The 16254-nt window shown below is 30.9% G+C and overlaps 2 protein-coding genes across 2 annotated transcripts in view; one reads left to right on the top strand and one right to left on the bottom strand.

Moving 5' to 3' along the window:
- Nucleotides 1–6048, bottom strand: part of LOC108908067 (pancreatic lipase-related protein 2-like) — a 49957-nt gene extending 43909 nt beyond the window's left edge. The window contains exon 1 of the mRNA XM_018711977.2: nt 5750–6048. Coding sequence (XP_018567493.1) covers nt 5750–5918 — 169 coding nt within the window. The 5' untranslated portion in view covers nt 5919–6048. The remainder of the gene's footprint in view (nt 1–5749) is intronic.
- Nucleotides 1–16254, top strand: part of LOC108908062 — a 146765-nt gene that overhangs the window by 118050 nt on the left and 12461 nt on the right. The window contains exon 3 of the mRNA XM_018711971.1: nt 9513–9575. Within this exon, the coding sequence (XP_018567487.1) occupies nt 9513–9575 (63 nt within the window). The remainder of the gene's footprint in view (nt 1–9512; nt 9576–16254) is intronic.

Raw genomic sequence — 16254 nt, 5'->3', positions numbered from 1 at the left:
TTGTGATTTTTTCTTTCAAATGATTAATATCTCGCGAAAGTGTTTTATAAAGTTTATTTTTTAATCCGGTGACTTTCTGGGCCATTGAATAGGGCCATTAAGCCTAATCCATTTTTCTGGGAAAGTGTTGTCTAAATATTGCTGCACAATCCTGGTTTTGTGGGGTCGAGCTGAAAGCATAGGTTTCTCCTTAGCTGCAAAGGCACATTCTCCAGAAGTACAGGAAGTTCTTTTTGTAGGAAATTTGGGTAACTCACGCTGTTTAATGTATGTTCATCAAAATAAGGCCCAATTTAATGTCTACCGATGATGCCGCATCATACATTTACTTCAAAATGGCCTTGGTTTTGGACAGGATTTACAGTGCGAGTATTTTCCATGGACCAGTAGTGTTCGTTGCGCCTGTTTGACAAACCGACTTTCGTCCGTCCTAAGAACGTGCCGAAAAAGGTTTTGATCAACAGTTTCTACATTTACTACAATTTAAGCAATACAATTAAGTCTGTTTTCAATGTGACGCTTAGGCGAATACTCCAAATTGTGATTTTTATAGTGATGGTACCCATTTTTCTTTAAAATTCGTTGAACGGCTGATTTATCCAAATTCAATTCCCGGCTAGCCTGCCGTATAGAATTTCGTGGATTTTGTTCGAAATACTGTAACGGTCTAGCTGTATTAACATTGTTTCTTACCCTTCGGTCAATTATTTGATTTTTCCGAACAGAAAATGCATCTTCATTTCGTCTCAAGGTCGTCTCCAATCTTGTAAAGGTTCTATGATCGGGAATGAGGCGCTTTGGATACCTTTCTCGATATAACTCTACAGCTCTTCTTGAATTTTTTTTGTGATTTGCCGTAAATTAGCAACATATCAACTTTTTCTGAATGAAAAAACATTTTGTAAGCCCAAAAGTTATACGTTTGAGGTTCGTATTGAGACTATTGTGTAATAACAAGTACTTTGTTACATTTATGCACTTTAAACAATGAACATTCAATTGTTTTCCAACGACTACTTCATCCTTCCACCCCTAATGTGATTTGTACACTCTTTAGGATGATATTGCTTATAACTTTTAAACGGGAAGTAATACAGAAAAATTTATCTGATAAAAGTTTATTAGAAAAAAGAGAGCTTTTTAACAGGAAAAGAATTATGTTTCTGGAAAAAATATACTTACGTCATTAGTCGTTTCTGTCAAATTCCAAAGATAATACATACTTTCGATTGAAAATGGAGCTTACCTCATCCCATTTAACACCACGTGTCCCAAATTTTATTTAAATTTTTTATATCCTTACAATAGGCCTATACTATCGAGTTTGAGACACCCTGTATATCCCATTTAAATTTCAAGTTATCATATGACTGGGATTACCTGTATCATATCATGATGTTACTGTGGTTACCTATAACTATGGAAGAATGTAAACAAACAATGTTATTGGATGTTATTTCTGGTGACTGAATGATTTATCTTTAGCTGATATTGACTATTATTATGCAGTTACCGGGAATTCAGCGGATAAATGTTTAAACAACACCGTTAAATTGTTTTAATGGATTAGAACACGGTCGCCTCGTTACGAAATAGTATTTGCCTATTTTATAGTCAGGGATAACTGCTTCATCTTCGAGATAAAGAAGGTTAAGGTTAAAAAAGTAGATGTGTATTGTGTAAGGCAAAAACAATGACATTTAATGTTTGATTTTTAAATATGAAAATTATACGTACTTGTGAGATGCATCATTTCTAATTCTAATTAAATATCACCTTTTTGCTGCCTCTATTACTTTTTACGATTTACACCAACTTACTCTCATTTGAAAGTCGATATCTTTTGAGATAAGGTAATCTTTTATATGTTGGTTGATAATTTGTATTTGATTAGGCTAACTCAAATCAATTATTTTACCCCTCCATTACATTTTATATCCGCATTCAATTCATAATAACATTCTTAATCACTATTTTATTTTGTCTAATCTATTTTTCAAAAATAGAAATTTGTTGTATTTACATTTTTTCAAGTACCTATAACTGGCAATCATAAATCGTTTACAAAGTAACATTATTTCTATTTTTAGTAATATCAGTACTTAAAAAGCATTTACACTGTTAATTTAATTTGTTGAGAATGACACACATCAAACAATAGGCAAATTCCAAAGAGCATTAACAGAACTATAAATTACCATACCATACAATTTAATAATGTTTATCTATAAGTTTTGTAGCTGGCTTATAAAATTGCGATATGTCCTTACTCCTTAATTTAATTATTTTACTGCCTGCAATAATGATGTATTGCAAAGGTAAAAAAGATTCTAAAAATTAACTAACCTTTGATGGACGTTGTAAAACAATAACCTCAATATTTTGACACTATCTATGATGTTACGCAGCAATTTTATTTATTATTATTAATCGCTGTTTAGGTGCTTTTTTACTTTGTACTTTAGTTGGTATGTAATTGGTTCTGTTAATTAATTTCATGTTTATCATTTTAATTTTCTTTCTGAACAGATGACAAAATACATAAAAACAGAAAAAATATCAACAAATTACTTATAGAAACAATGAACGGCTCTAAACATATTAATACTTTACACTAAGCTTCAATATACAATATGAAATGTGCAAATTAAGAGGAATATGACTCACTCATCCAGGTGTGTTGTGGAGAAATGCCAAAAACTATAGGTGAATGATACTTTGAAGTTGTCATACTTGGCCGATGCGATTGCTGTTTCGGATGGATAATGGTGTTTTAATGCGTATTGATTTCGATAATATATCGATTTGTAAGCGACTAAAGAAAGAGTTAACGTCCCCATAAATAAATGCAGTAAATAATAAATCAACTATAATCACTCTTTCGTTTTAAAATCGAAATACATTACTGAAAACGCTTTATAGAAATATATTTCCTCTAAGACCAGAACGCATTTTTATTGATGTTTCAGTTTGAGTAAGTAATCGAAATATAGAGCACAAAGAAATAGAGTATCGTTTTGATAAAGTTTCCTTTTACGTATTAACAAAATTGGTATTCTGATTTTTATTAAGCCACAATGTATATATATTTAATACATATCTTACATCAGATTTCTATATAATTTAATCTTAAACTAATATTAACCTTAATAACCGATAATACTCATTTGGTTGAATTTAAATAAATGTAATAGTAACAAAATATTTAGGTGAAGCTCTGACATAATATCCTCCCTATAATTTGTCATTTAGATTTAATAATTTTTTTCATGGTCTAAAATTATAGTAACCTTAACATTTAAAAAAATAACTATGTACCTAGGCGGTCATTAATTTGGAAACATAATTTGCATATAGGAATTAAATTATAATAGTCCAGGAAAGTTAGACATAAAAAGACGGATTAAGCGGACTTTTTTACTCTGAGTTTTTTTTTTATAGAAAAGTGTAGGTTTTGAGGTCAAAAAACATACGCAGCCACCAGCAACTTACAGTGTTTTGAGATATAGACATTATGTATATGATTTTTCACGTTTTTTTACCAAAACCTGCCAATATCTTAATGAAGACGCATTTTGTTTTAAAGTTTCAAATAAAAGTTGTTCAAAATTACTCCTATGAAAATTTCGATTTTCCCAATAGTTTTACCGTATATTTTTTAAATGAAGTACAGATTATGTTGAAATTAATGTTTTGGAGTTAAAATAATGGTCAATTCGTTTTTAAACAACAAAAGTGAATTAAAGAAAAGAAAATGCGAAAAATTCTTGGAAAATCTTATATAGTTTTCCGAGGTTTGAATATTTATAAACATCAAACGTATCATTTTATAGGTTTTCGAGGGTGTAGGTACATTACGAATTAATTATGCGCTTTTCAATATTTTCCAGAAATATCTATTTTCTTTAAAAATTTTTTGCTACAGCGATGAAACAGTTTTACATAAGAAACCTAGATATAGAAGTACATAAAAATTGTTTAAATAATAAATTTAAAAAATTATGTTGATATATATTTATTATACCTTTGCAGCTCCAGAAAAATTCCTTTCCTATTGTCATTAAATTTAAATTTTCAATTTCAGTATATTACAAATTTTTATTTTTTAATATACAATGTAAAACAAAATTCAAAGAGAACAGATGATGTTGAAATTAATGTTTTGGAGTCAAAATAATGGTCAGTTCATTTTTAAATAACAAAAGTCAATTAGAGAAAAGAAAATTCTGGAAAATTTTTGGAAAATCTTTTGTAGTTTTCCGAAGTTTCAATATTTATGAGCATCAAACGTATCTATAATTTTATTTATTTAAATTTGATGACAACATGAAAGGAATTTTTCTGGAGCTGCAAAGGTATAATAAAAAAAAATATATTGATATAATTTTTTTATTTATTATTTTTAACAATTTTTTATGGACTTCCGTATCTAGGTTTCTTAAGTAAAACTGCTCCATCGCTATCGTAAAATATTTAAAATAAGACAGATTTCTCTGGAAAATATTAAAAAGCACATAATTAATTTGTTATGTACACCCTCCAAAACCTATAAAATGAAACCTTTGATGCTTACAAATATTCAGACCTCGGAAAACTGTGTGCTTATCAGGTTTTCCACGAATTTTCCGCAATTTTCTTTTTTCTAATTCACTTTTTTTATTTAAGAATAAATTGACCATTATTTGACTACAAAACATTAATTTTCACATTATCTGTACTTTATTTAAATACGGGAAAACAATTGGGAAAATACGAAATTTTTCATAGAAGCAATTTTATAGACCATTTAACTATGAGCAACTTTTATGTGAAACTTTTTTTCGAAAAAATGCATGTTCTTTCAGATACTGGCAATTTTTGATCAAAAAACGAGAAAAATCATATACATAATGTCTATATCTCAAAACACTGTAAGTTGCTGGTGGCTGCGTATGTTTTTTGACCTCAAAACTAACACTTTTCTGTAAAAAAAATATCAGAGAAAAAAGTTCGCTCATTTTTTCCTTACATTTCTGGACTATGAAGAGGGGAAATATGCACTTGAAGATAATAAAATGCTAATGTTTCATCAAACATCAATGATATTTCTGAAATTCCGTGGGCAATAATAGCACCAGCATACCTTAATGATGGCAATACTTTAGGCAGATAGTGAAAGCAAGCTGTGTATTTAAAATTATTTATCTTCATTGATGTTCAGCCAAAGTACAATATCAATGAACAGTGACTGAAGAGATTAAAAACAACTTTAAACTTCTAGCTTTTATTTCTTTCACTTTTCAAATAAATATAAATTTGCCTTATGTCAGAAATTAATTAAAAATTTGTCACATTAAGTTTACAATTTTTTATACAAATTGACCAAATTTAAAGCAATCCAGTTTTAAAATATAAATCAATATGCCAAATTAAATATTAGTAAGTTATTTATTCTTGAAATATTCATAAAAATAAGTGTCAGAATTGGGGAATGTACTTAACTAAAATCGGTCTTATTGAATAAATATTAGTCACTAACAATTTTATTGTTTGTAATTATTAATAATTAATTAGAACTAATTCTATTTTCTGAAATTTCCTGGCCAATTTATTGAAGCTAGTTACAGTTGTTGTATATTATGTATATATGTAACAATATAACTTCGTCAATTTCTCTATTAATTAGTCTGATGTCGTTTCAAATTGCTTTTATATATTTTCGTATTTCCTAGGGATAAAGTGCTTTAGTGATTTAATGAGAACATCTTACCCATCCTAAAAGTAAACGTGGTACACGGTTCAGGCAAGTTCCTCAAACTACTAAAAGGAAAAATGGAAAACTCGTCCTTATCCGGAACGCCCCGGCCATTTCCCGGCAAAGAAAAGGGCATCTGCATGATATTGAACATTATTCCTAGCACTTGCGACACCAAAGACATCCTTTAAGGGACCCGCTTTACTAACACCCTCGAAAAACAACTGAAATCCGCACGTGAAACACTGTAATCGCGTTTTCAAACAAAGTGTCTGTAGTGGTAAACTAGGCTTTAATTAATATTTTGTGCAATGCCCACTGTACCTAGATCGCACTCAATTATTTTTATGTAAACACATAGTGTCACACACTGTAGTTCCGCGTGTCGTTATTTTTTATTTATACGAATGCATCCGCCGGGCTATCGACAACAGAAAGAATAAAATGATGAACTTGCTAACTCGTTTATTATAGTCTGGTGCACCCGCCGCAAAATTTGACCGTGATAAGTTTCAAGCTCGCTGCTTACCCAAGAAAACGAATTATATAAATATTAAATCATGTTTATTACCCGCATTGCCTATATTTTTTATAGTGTTATGTAATCTGGCTTAGGTATACAGTGTGCTTAACTTCAAATGAATACAGACCCGTAACTTAATTAATTCAAAATGGAGATAATATAAAAAAATGGTTATTATTTAAGGCACTCTTTGTATACCACAGTGTGTAGTTTTGTCCAAACTAGATCGAAAAAGAGGCCGATAAGAATAAAGCCATGTTGGCTAAGACCATGGAGAAGTATTTTCTTAATAAAATTATAAATATTGAAAATATTTACAAGATACCTACAGAACCTACCCTTTCAGAATGGGACTATTTCTTGACTAAAAGTAAGAGTAAAGTACGTGAGATATTAAAGTAATGAGAATTGTTTTCCAAAATTTTCGGTCGATTTGTTTGTATACATAAAATATTTTTCAATATTGTGAATTGACACGAATGCGATAAAAATATTATTTGACATTATTATAGCACTAATAAATAAAAAAATAACAGAACATTTGAGGGTAAGCTGAAAAAAGATACAAATAAAATTAGAAATAAACATTCTCAGATAAAAAAATATTACTTTAAGAAAATGTTTAGGGATATGTTTGCAAGCTGACGGCGATACTTCGAAAACCAGCGCTAACTTTTAAGGTTTTCTGCTATTTATTTGCTATTATTCATGTATATTAACCTTCTTTAAATTTAACTTTTCTATGTATTGACCTATTAATTAAAATTCTTTGAAAAAAACGTCACGCAAAAAACATTGTCATGGAAATTCAGGCAATTGATTCTAAAATCATGACAGGAACAGATTACACAATTTGTTCGACAATTCGACATTTACGTTGTGACTACAATTACGAAATTATTTGATTCCTCACACACTGTAAAAAAAATTCACTCAAATTTCACTCAATTTTACTCAATAATGTATCAATTTCTGTCCACACTATTACTTCACTCTATTAGTATGAGTACAACCGAGTGAAACTATTGCATCAGAAATGAGTGAGCTTTACTCAAATGCGAGTTACTACTATCAATTGAGTGACTCTTGACTTTATTCTGAGTATATAAAACCAATTTAGAGTTGACTTTCTCTCTAATATGATTTAAATTTAACTATTATTCAGTCATTTTTTACTCGCACTTAGTTTTAATGAACTAAATATTGAGTGCAAAAATAAATCACTCATAAATGATTAATTAGGATATACAGTATTGAAATTAATTTACTTCACGGGGCCTCCTCCTGTCCTGGCTGAGACCCGCCAGCTGAGAGTGCTGAGACCCGCCAGCTGAGAGTGCTGAGACCCGCCAGCTGAGAGTGCTGAGACCCGCCATTGTCGGCTAAGGCCTATTCTCCTGGCAATCACGCTTTTGTGGAGTATCTAACGGGCCCCTATCAACTGTGGTTGAGATTACAGAAGCAATATGTAACTGGTGCCATCTTCACGGCACGAGTAATGAGGACACATACTTTGATTTTGGCACAAGTGCATATGTAGAATTTATTTAAGGAGTATCTATATTTGAGTGAAAGTACTCAGTTTTAGTTTAAATATAATCACGAATGAATAAAATGATCAAAATGCCCAATATTAAGTGAAAATGTACTCAATAATTTCACTCAATAGATTCACTCGGAACCTTTATTGCTTTCACTCATATCGATTTTTACAGTGTATCTACGGTAATTGAATATTTAGCAGACTAAATATATTTTATTTATTTGAAAGTTCATATCTCAAAAGCGGTGCTGTTCCGGATTCTGTTTTTTTTTATCTGAAGGATGTCCTCTTAAAATTTGTGCATTTTTTAGTTAATTTGTGACAAAAAACTATCCTTAAAGTTTGGCTAAGCATTTTACATACACCCAGTGTAGAGTTGTTCAAACAATTCAAATTTAATTCATGATGAAATACAATTTTCTTGGAAGACGTTAACAAAAAGAAACAACAAGTTAGAAGCTTTTATTTTATAAAAATGTTGCTTTAAATTACGAAAATAAAAGGAACATGGATATTTGAAAAAATGCAATTAAAAAATTTGGACTAAGAATCTCATTTTTAATGTGACTAGTCTCAATAATTGTTATTCTGTGACACCCTGTTTATTTCTATCTGACCTTTCTGGGCATTACCCTTAATAAACCTTTATAACCCATAAATATGCCACTTTACTTTTTTAGATCATGTTTTTGATGTTCATTTTGAAGGCTGTATGTTACAACCGTACATAAATGTAGCTAATATAAAACGTGCTTCGTGGAAACATTATTTTGATTCATAAATTTCAAGTTTGTTCGTTTACTTAAAGGTAATAACTGTCTAGGTATAGGTACCTACATAAATTTAGTATTTCTGTATCCTGGATTATAGTTTTACTTAATTTTATAGTATCTTACATAAGAAAGAGGTAATTAATGAGTTTTATCTTTTAGTGTTTGAGATATTAACATTAACAAAGAACGTGTGAATAAAATAGGAGAAAATTAACTAAAATTAAAAGTATAGATATTTTCTAATAATATAGTTAGAGGTCTGTTCAAAAAATAACCGAACTTCATTTTTTTTAACTTATATTATTTTATATATTATTGATCCTTGTCTCCTTAAAAGTACTCCTCTTCCCTATTTGGATATTTGCCATATTTTTAATTTTTTTACTGGTCTAAGAAAAATTTTTGTCATACCTGTATCGAAATTAATAAAAATTGCTCGTTAATAAGAATTTAACAACATTTTAATTAACTTTTTGGAGATATCTTTTTGTTGATACGGTCTATTGTTAGCACGTTCTTTGTCTAACCTACTATTTTACGTCAGACTAATTATTTTTAGAGAAAACTAATTTCCATCAATTAAATAAAGCAAATGACCGATTTGTGTTACTTCAATGCATATTATAATACGCATAGCAATGATTCTGTGAATATAACGAGCACACAGTTATCCACTGCATGAACAAGTTTGTGTTTGACAATATAATTGTTTTATTCGTAATTTTGTAACTTTTGCAGAATGTTATTTTTGAATATCAATTTCATACGTAATTAGATCGTATTTGTAAAAGCAGGCAATTTTGAACTAGTTGCAATTATCAATATATTGATTGTAATAATACGAAATTTGTTTAATTATAAGGTGAATAATGGGTGATACCCTGATATAGTCTCCCTAACAATATTATAATAAAAATTATATAATAATTTTTGTTGCAGGACAAACTATTAAGTAAACTAGAAGAAAGTGAGCCTGAGTTAGCAACATGCCAAGAAGAAGAGGTGAGCAAATACTAAAGTATAAATAATATGGGTGTAAGGGGATCGACTATTTTAACAATTGTTATGTTGCATCTAATTGTAAATAATAAAAAAAAAGAGTATTATACAACATGGATCCTAATGTGAACAATTTTTGATTAAAAAGTAAAAAATTTTCTATTTGTAAATAAATGCTAATAATGGGTTGTAAAATAAAAATAGCAGTGATAACAGTGAAATGTATTCTTTAATAATTAAATAATATTTGATGTTTCAAATAAATTAAATTAGTAAAAAATGATGCTCGTGGATTAGTCGATTCATGGGAGTACATTTGTCAATATTGCGTTATGTGTTTTTGATTATGATCCTTTGCATGAATGTTTCATCGTCATTGGAAAGTTGCCGACAATCGTCCACACGATTGTTCGGTCATCAAACGGGGAATAAATTTTGTTGCAACTCGATACATATTCAATTTTTCAGGAAAAACTCTGTAAAGGTCTTATTTTCTACCATGTTTTTATCTCTTTTTACCATTTTGCTAAATTTGCAACCAAATTAAATGTTTTCTTATGATTTAAACCAACTTCAAAAGACAGCGGCATTACATTAAAAAATCTGTGATCACTGACGTTTTAATAAAGGTTTTTAAAAATGACAAATAAAACTGTTTCTAAGCAGTAAGTGTTCTGGATTAAATTTGAAGATAAAAAACGAATTTTTCTTTCTTTTTGAAAGGTGGTAGGTCATTTTAGATAAGCGAAGTTGTACCCAGTTGATTTGATCTAAATAATTTCACCTAAGGAATCTTCCTTAAAGTGTAGAAAATTCTTTATCTTATTAAAAATCACTGAGAAAAGTTTTCTAATAAAGTAAAATGTATCATCTGTTTTAAAATTGTTCATGCCGAAGATTGCGATAACAAAGACTTACCTTTCTTACTAGCTTTTTATATTTTATTTTGTTTATGCTATTGTCGATTCCGATTTTCTTCTGCTGAAATTCTAAGAAAATTCTTTCATTTTCAGTTAAGATGAGCACTTTTAGCATTAACTTTTACTATATTTATTTTTGCTTTCGTTCCCTCGACATTTTCTTTCAGACTGCATCACATTGCTAACTCCAAACGCTTACAAATTATTTTCCTTACTTAAAAGAAAAAAAAGCATTACCTTTAATGTTCTAGCGATTAAACTGCAAGGGAATTCACTACCCAGAGTAATCAAGTTTAATTTACTTAATAGCACCGTCTTGTACGAGTCACTAAATTAATTGCTGGATAATTGTTTGCATTATGTAAGCATACATTTTAGTACTTCAAAATCCTATTACATTCTCAAGATATATTCTAAAATTTCCTTATGTAAATGTAAAATAAAGTTTAGTGTTCGATTTTAAAATAGAGGTTTTTTTTACTAGATATGGATTTTTATCGATTCTACAGGGTATTACAAAATATGTAACCACAAATTATACGTAATGTCTTGATGAGTGTCAAATAATATGATCCCAATTTGGATGGTCATGGATAAAGCTCTATTGCGAAATATTTATTTATAGTACACTGTTTATTGACTTCATTTTTCTGTGTGGGTGAGACAAATAAATTGTTTAATACATTCAAATGCATTTTTGATAAATTTAAAAAGACTTGGTACTACTGGAAGCTTTTAAAAAAGAAAATTATCCGACTTAGAAGACGAAGCAATCACTAAAGATGTTCTGTTGCATAATTCTGTAATGCAAATAAAATATTTGCTGTACCGTCAAAAATATTCCATATTAAAGACAGAAACATGAATATTTTATGTATTTTAATATACAGGGTAGCCCATCGAAAACGTACCGCAAGGCATTACAGGGTAGTAAAGAACTTTTCGGCAAAATCCAAAAACAGGTCAAATTTGTTTCTGAGGGGGACAACTTTTGGCTCAAAAAGCATACCAAAATCTTCAACCCCCTAAGTGGGGGTGCTATCCCCTAAATTTTTTCAAATGGGAATGGGGGTCAAGTGGGGGGTCATTAGAAAGGGCTTTTAATTCTCTATACATCGATTCTTACTTTTTGAAAATCGATTCATTATTTTAGAAAATATGCAGCTTTGAAAATACGAACAATATTTTTGACGAGAAATGCGAAAATCGATTTAATTTTACTTCAAAACTTACGGTATTAGTCAAGTAAATGCTGAAAATGTTGTCCGCCAACTTGCATACAATGATACAGGTTGTCTTCAAACCGTTGTCGAACATTCTGGAGCACTTGCGGTGTTACTTCGCGACATACATTAATGATTCGTCCTCGCAGATCTTCCAAGGTATCAGGTGGAGTGCTGTAAACTTTGCTTTTAATGTGCCCCCAGAGAAAGAAATCTAAAGGATTTAAGTCGGGTGACCGAGGGGGCCACTCAATTGCACCTCTTCGTCCTATCCAGCGTCCTGGAAACGTCTCATTTAGGTAATTGCGCACATTGAGCGAGTAATGTGGAGGAGCTCCGTCTTGCTGGAAAATCAGTTCGTGTTCATTGTAAGCAGGGTCGTCCTCTATGATATTTGTTAGAGCTGGGTCGATGACATTTTGTAGTAAATCCAAGTACATATCGCCTGTCAAATTTCCAGGAAGGAAAAAAGGACCTACAATGGAATTTCCAAAAATACCTGCCCATACATTCAACTTCTGGGGGTGTTGGGAGTGTGTCTCATGGAAAATCCTTGGATTGGTATCAGCCCAGTAACGACAATTATGGCGATTCACTAAACCATTCAAGAAGAACGTACACTCGTCCGAAAAACACACATTAAAGAGGAAATTATCGTTTATCGCTCGTTCAGTCATTATTTCGCAAAATTGCAAACGACGATCAAAATCGTCTTCATTTAGCTCTTGCACTAGCCGAATCTTATAAGGATGGAATTTGTATTTTTTTAATATTCGTTGGACACTTGTACGACTCACTCCTGTCGCAGTAGCCAATTGCATTGTACTCAGCGTACTATCCATTGCCACTTGCCCCAATACCGCTATTTCCGTAGGTTCATTTAGTACCGGATTTTCAACCTGCCTCTTTTTGTTATGAACGGAGCCAGTTTCGCGAAATTTGGCCACCAATTCGCGAACAATTTTTCCAGACGCATGTTTCTCAGGATGCCGTTGGTTGAACAGTTCGGCGACCCGATTTCCGCATTCATTGTTTTTGAAAAAAAGCTCAATAATTTCTACTCTTTCTGGAATTGAGTACACCATAATTAATCAATTTAAAAGACTCGGCAGTATTGGTACTCTTCAACTACAAGTCACAAGACAGTTATCTAGCAACTTCTTGTGGCCTATCTAAATACGAAACAAAAAGCGGACAATTTTTTGCTCACCAAAATCAGGCTAAAGAATTCGCAAATCAAAAAAAAAAACAGCGAATTCTTTTGAAGGAATTTACCAAGCTAATACCGTAAGTTTTGAAGTAAAATTAAATCGATTTTCGCATTTCTCGTCAAAAATATTGTTCGTATTTTCAAAGCTGCATATTTTCTAAAATAATGGATCGATTTTCAAAAAGTAAGAATCGATGTATAGAGAATTAAAAGCCCTTTCTAATGACCCCCCCACTTGACCCCCATTCCCATTTGAAAAAATTTAGAGGATAGCACCCCCACTTAGGGGGTTGAAGATTTTGCTATGATTTTTGCGCCAAAAGTTGTCCCCCTCAGAAGCAAACTTTAACTGTTTTTGGATTTTGCCGAAAATTTCATTACTACCCTGTAATGCTTTGCGGTACGTTTTCGATGGGCTACCCTGTATAAAACTGTCCAATAGCAAAAGTCAAACTACTGAAACAAAGTAAGATACAATAAAAACTATATTAAAAAAAACAATCATACAAAAAAATATAAAAGGAAAAAAGAGCAAACATGTACCTACTAGGTTTCTAATATGTTTTAGAAGCAGACGAATCACACATTTCAATTGAGCTTTGCAAAGGCATATATCTAAATTTGTCATATAATTCACTGTTCTGAAAGATAAAATCATAGATCATAGAAGGACTGAATAAAGATTGTCAACTTTGTACTGGCTAAGAATAAGTTTTGGGAATGTGCATCCATTTGATTTAAAATAAATGTGATTTAAAAATTTTGTTTGTGAAGATAGAGTCAATGTAGATGGAGATTATTAGACCTTTAAACACTGCAATGAGAGGACGTCGTCTTCCGTAGAAAAAGGCAAATAAAATTGAAACGGCAAATAAAAATACTCTAAAGGGGTTGAAATAAGTAAGAACAACAAAACCTTAAATCTAGCTGCATTAGTAGTTAATCTTCTCATATTAAAAATGAAAATAAGAACAATAATGTTCATGTTAATGTTAATATTAATGTAACTATTATATAAATTGAAATATTAGAAAAATAAAACATAATCTTATTAAATTCATAATTCTGAAAGTGGCAAAATAAATCTGTTGTTGATAACATTTTTAAAGAATCTGTATACAGGGTGTCCCAGAATAACGTGTACAATGGAAGACCACATATTCGTGGACTCAAAATAGGCAGGTTTAGGCTAATTCACCTATATCTAAAATTGCTTCGTTTGGCCGCTAGATGGCCTCGAATTTCGTGAAAATTTTTTGAATTTTGTAAATAATTCAGGTATTTTGATTATTTTTGGGGTGTGGACTTTTGCTTTCAATCTACACATTTTGCTGTTATACAGAGTGTTTTTTAAAACTTACAACTCCTACAAAATTGGTGTATCCGTTCATAACTTTTCCTCTTTCGGGCAATAATGACAACTATTTTTTATTTGATAGGTTTGAAAGTTTTTGGGTCTCTTGTAGAATTTTGATTAAATGAGCGGTTTGGGTACAAAAAAATATTTTTTAAATGTATACATTATCTTACCACCATATTACAAAGTGCCCTGATTTTGTAGGTTGATGTTAATTTATTATATAATTTCAGTTTCTATAAGATCTTGTTTTGGATAGCATAATTATTGACCGTGTTATTCTACCCAGTAGACTGAATGGGGAATTTTATTTAGAATTTTTGCAAAACCGCTTATTTACTCAAAATTCTATAAGGGTTCCAATAACTGATATTATCACCATATCTCAATTTTGTAGGAGTTGTGAGTTGTTTTAAACAACACTGTATAACATTAATATTTGTAGATTGAAAGCAAAAGTCCACACCACAAAAATAATCAAAATCGATTAATACATATTCGAGTTATTTACAAAATTCAAAAAAATTTCACGAACTTTGAGGCCATCTAGCGTCCAAACGAAGCGATTTTATATATAGGCGAATTAGCCTAAATCTGCCTATTTTGAGTCCACGAATTCCGTTGTACACGTTATTCTGGGACACCCTGTATAACTTCGATCTACCATTTAACACGCAATTTGATTCAAATAGTACTTTATATTTTAAAATAGTGCTTACTGATACAAGCGGGCAAATAATCAATAATTAATAACTTCATTTCATTTTGGGCAGTAGTGCGTAATAATAAAATACCTGTTATCGCATATTTTATTTATAACTTAATTTGTAACACACAATTTTCGGCTGATTTCATCTAATACAAAATCTATTACGCCCTAGTTTTTAAATAAATGCCTAATCCATGAAATGTAATTTAATGTTGCCCGTATTGTTTTCTGTTTTTCTCAATTACCCGCAGACATTCTATCCTTTAATTTTTTTCTTCTTTGGTTATTGGTTAAATGGATTAAAATTTGTGACGCGGTCTTGACCGTGGCGCTTTTTTGATAGGTCGATTTATTGAAATGGGAATGTCAAAACATTCCTCTAAAACTCCCGAATATTGGCAAACCCACGGCCTTCACAGGCCAGTGGTCAAGCACTAAATGTTCAGCTTTGCGGCACGTTGTCGTATTCATTATGATTGCGCATCCTGCATTAGCGTGGTTTTGTTGTTTTTAGGATTAATTAAGAACAAACACGGTCTGAACAATTCATTTTGCTCTAACGACCAATTTTGATTATTTTATATTATATCGAGCAGTTAAAAAAAACATGAATTAATCACATTGTATGTATTGTTTGGGAAATATGGTCATATTTAAGAACCGGAATACACCTCTAAAATGTTTAAGAGTCGATTCTACAGAATTTTTTTTATATATACAGTATAAGAGTAATACAGCTCTATAGTCTGTTTGGAAATGAAAGAGAGTAATAAAACCCCGAGATAAGAACCGGCCATGGGCGTGGTAATATTTCGTTTCAGGTAATTATCGGGTAACACTAATGCTAACAAAAATGACAGGGATTGGAAAATCGACTATCTACAGACTTTTAAAGGAAACAAAAAATGAACAAGATACTGTAAATCCCCCAAAATCATCTACAGGGAGGTCAAAAGTCGTTATAGATGATTTCTTCAAAAATGTCATTCGCAGAAAAGTACACTCATTTTATTTTAAAAAAGAAATACCAACGCTAAACAAAATTTTAAGTGAACTTTCAGAGGACAACGATTTGCCAAAAATCAGTAGAAGCAAATTATGGGCCGTCTTACGAGAGTTGAATTTTTGCTGGGAAAAGCAGAACAGGAAGTCAGTTCTTATCGATAAAGATGAAATTATTTGTTGGCGAAGATCCTACTTAAGATCAATTAGAAAATTCCGTGACGAAGGGAGGAATATTTATTATCTAGACGAAACTTGGGT

The sequence above is a fragment of the Anoplophora glabripennis genome, unplaced genomic scaffold (genome assembly GCF_000390285.2).
Source record: "Anoplophora glabripennis isolate ALB-LARVAE unplaced genomic scaffold, Agla_2.0 scaffold152, whole genome shotgun sequence".
Taxonomy (NCBI): domain Eukaryota; kingdom Metazoa; phylum Arthropoda; class Insecta; order Coleoptera; family Cerambycidae; genus Anoplophora; species Anoplophora glabripennis.
The sequence above is the reverse complement of the archived record's forward strand: the minus strand, read 5'-3'. Positions and strand labels throughout refer to the sequence as shown.